The sequence below is a fragment of the Apis dorsata genome, unplaced genomic scaffold (assembly GCF_000469605.1).
Source record: "Apis dorsata unplaced genomic scaffold, Apis dorsata 1.3 scaffold_70, whole genome shotgun sequence".
Classification (NCBI taxonomy): domain Eukaryota; kingdom Metazoa; phylum Arthropoda; class Insecta; order Hymenoptera; family Apidae; genus Apis; species Apis dorsata.
Window position 1 is genome coordinate 274304 of NW_006263368.1, and position 3881 is coordinate 278184.

The 3881-nt window shown below is 25.0% G+C and overlaps 1 protein-coding gene and 1 non-coding gene across 5 annotated transcripts in view; both read right to left on the bottom strand.

The window, feature by feature from the left end:
• Positions 1-3881, bottom strand: part of LOC102673503 (xaa-Pro aminopeptidase 1-like) — a 45302-nt gene that overhangs the window by 5163 nt on the left and 36258 nt on the right. For 3 of the 4 annotated variants that reach the window (XM_031515448.1, XM_031515449.1, XM_031515451.1), the window contains 3 exons: positions 1365-1588; positions 1104-1145; positions 549-728 (listed from right to left, as the gene is read on the bottom strand). In XM_031515448.1, coding sequence (XP_031371308.1) covers positions 549-728; positions 1104-1145; positions 1365-1588 — 446 coding nt within the window. The remainder of the gene's footprint in view (positions 1-548; positions 729-1103; positions 1146-1364; positions 1589-3881) is intronic. The other variant, XM_031515450.1, reaches the window with a different exon arrangement.
• Positions 1742-1814, bottom strand: Trnaa-agc. The gene has a single exon. It is a non-coding gene; the product is annotated as a tRNA-Ala (tRNA).

A 3881-nucleotide genomic window follows, 5' to 3' on the forward strand; every position in this document is an offset into this window, starting at 1 on the left:
AGTTTTTCGCTTTTATTGCAGCCTTTATATTGTACTTACTACTCAATCTCAACTGTGAGAAAGTGTTTAACTAGTTAGCCATCTAGCGGTATAATTTTGAAATAACCGGTTGCGCATGGAGTCACGTGTAAGTATATATAGTACGTATACAATAAGTATATATAGTATATGTATACTTATAATATATCTCTTAAGAATAATTGCTATTATGCAAAATAATTATTAATTTTATTTTATTAATATTATAATTAATAGAAAAGATTATTTATATTTATAATTGATTAAAATTTATTAGTTTTAACTAATAATATTAGTTTTCAAATATGTATTAATATAATTTTGATATTTTAGATTAAAATAATTTTATTTATTTTAAAATTAAATAATAATATAAAATGCAGTAATAATTTTTCAAATAATTTTCAAATTCAAATGAAATTCTAATTAAAGGAAATCGAATTATATTTCATATTATATTTTTTTTTGTAATAGAGATATAACTACTCATTCTATTATTTTAAATTTTTGAATACATATATTGAACTTACATCTTCTCTACCACGTTTCATGAGTATCCAATTGCAATCAAGCTGGTGATCCGCCTGAATATAATATCTTCCATCAGTCCAGAACACAGCCTTGTTCAAAGTGACAACAGCTTCTCCAGCACTTCCATAGAATCCAGTAATGAATTCTCTTCTCATATCACGAGGATCTAAAGAATCACTCTATCCAAAACAGACATTGCGATTTAATCTTATACATTCGGTATAATAATGAATTAAAATATTACAAAACGCTAATGGTCATTAATAAAAGAAGAGCAGCATTCATGATTAAAAAATCACTCGAAATTAAATAAAGCTTCGATAATATATCTGGGACATTTTAAAAAGAATAAATCTAAATACTTATTTATTAATCCTAAAAAATATTATTAAATAATATTTTTATTAATATTAATATTAATATAATATTCTCATTTTTATAATATTATTTATTATATTTATTATAAATATTTGAATTCTAAAATTAAATTAGTATTGAAATTATGAAAAGCTTTGAAATTATGCAAATTCAAAATTTCACACGAGTTGCTATACCTTCAAAGGGCCCTGGCGGCCATGATAAACCAAGTTCATTGTCTGAAAATTGAAGGATATCCAGGAAAGAATTGTAAAAATAATATTATAACAATTTGCAAACATAAAATTTTAAATTCAAGATTTTTATATAATAATAAATTTTGTTGAATATTTATTATCATATAATATTTATAATATTTATCATATTATATTTCATATAATAAATAAATATATTATAATAAATATATTTATCATTCTTAATATATATATAATATTCACCTGATGTGCGTCATCGGAAGTGACTATATATCCATCAAGAGGCGGTCCTTGAATGGAAGCGACCCGATTCATTTCCGATCTTAATTGTCTCAATCTTAATGATGTATCTTGTCTATTGGCTGGTTGTTTGTGTGCAATTGCTGGACAATGGGATCTTTTTGCTCCGTTATAATTCAAAAGTGGCTCGACGATTTCGTTTTGAAAATGGTACGCCTTTGTCAAGCCTAATTATAAATTAAGATTTTTTATTAAAACAAATTTTCTTTTAAATAAGTGATTTTTAATGATAATATATTAATAGTATTTTACTTAAAATATTTATTATGAACTTTTTATTATTTAAATAAAAAAAATAAATTTAAGAATACTCTTTTCTCTGGAGGCGCCGGGTATCGATCCCGGTACCTCTCGCATGCTAAGCGAGCGCTCTACCATCTGAGCTACGCCCCCGATATGAAAGGTGTGTTGAGGATATTGTATAGTAGTATAATATTTCATAATTACATATATGATAAAAATTTAAGAATAACTTCATTAAATGCATTTATTATATCTATTTATATATTAAATTTTATAAAAGTATATTTTAAGTATATATTTTATATATATATTTTAATATATATTATTTAAGAATACTATTTTTTAAATCATAAATTATCCAATTTTGTTCAATTTGCGGAAAATGCTTAATATATTTAATTTAATTTATAAAACCAAAAATTGGTTTATTATTTTAAGAATTGATCAATTTAATTTTTCATCAATTTTCTTTTTTAATGTATCATCAGTTTAATTCTATTCAATAAACTAAGAATAAGATTATATTCAAATAAACTAATATTTCCATCTCTTTTTTCAAAATTTAAACAAAGTAGAATTTATCATATTTCTTACTTCCTTATTTCCATATAATTATTTCCATATTCAACAATTTACAGAGTATCCAATAATTCAATATTCTTGAGTTTTCCTCAACTCACAGAGAAACCATTAAAGTAATCTGTATAAAAATAGACACTAATGCCCATGGAATGACACACGCATGTCCTGTGGGAATCCAGAGGGTGTGCTGAGTGGTGCTTATATAACAGGAATGCAGTTTATTCGAAGAGGTCAGCCATTCCGAAATCTACGTTTCGATCGGTGTCAACGTCGAGCTTAATTATTTTATGGTAATAATATTATAATTTCACACGATTTCCTTACGATAATCGTATCTACCAACGATTTTTGATCGACGACTGAATATATTTCCAAACGTCAAGTCGTACTTTGTAGTACATACCACGATTATTTAATTTGGGGGAAAATCGATACGATGTAAATGATACAAGAATAAGGAATCTTTTTGTTATAACTATATAACGTGCAAGGGGGTAACCAGGTTACCAAATTGTTTAATTTAATAATTTAACGTAAATATCAAGTAATATTAAATATGTTACTAGGAAAGTAGGAACGTCTAGTAGGTGAGTTTGTAACTTTACAATTTTCACCCCCGCGAGTTTTCCATCCTGTTCTCCAACAGTAAACGTTCCGCATTATCGTGATTTTCCTCCATTTCATCAATAAATATTCCATGTTTATCCTTCCTTCTCTCTCGTTGCATATCTTTTTATCTTAATGATAAGTTACGAATGAAATTATTACGTGTCATTCACGTATATGATCTTCATCGTAATGTTCGAGTATTTATGTAAGCATCGAAATTGTAATTCTATGTATTAAGAACGAATTGTATGATAAACTTTTTGAAATGAAACACGAACGATAATGATACAAAATTAATTTCATTTTTGTATCGTATTTTGTATAATCGATATTTTTATTGAACTAATAAAGTTTTTTAATAATGATTGTATTTGTAACTAAATTATTAAATAAGAGTATTTAATTATTAACTTTTATTTAGAAACAAAATTACATGTATTCAATTATTTTCATAATAATATTTTAATTTTAAGTTTTAATATAAAAAATTATAAAATATATAAAAAATTACGACATATAAAAAATACGACACTTTTTATGATAACAATCATTATTCTATTTAGAGAAAATTACATAATAACTGATTCAAAGATTAGAAATATGGAGGAATTTTAAAAAATAATTTTGAAGATCATAAAAAAAAAAAAATATGAAATTGCTCATGTTTTCGAGCATTCTTTTGCTAATAATACTTCTAAAAACGTAATAATACCTCTATGCTAGCGTAACTGATTGCAAATCCATTACGACGTAATGAGAATGCACTTGAAAACAAATATTTTAGCCATGACGTATAGACTCGTCGTTCATTTCATCTCGATAATTCCGGAAACGTTTTCGTTCATCAACAATAGAGGATGATTTGTCAATTATCAGGATATCCGATATTTAACTATGAAAAATCATCGTCATAAGATTATTACGTACGATGGAAAAATCGTCTCACAGAATTCTGAAAAATCATCATATATTTGTTTTACGATTATGTAATCTATTTTTCCGCATTCTATTTTTTTTTTTTTTTTT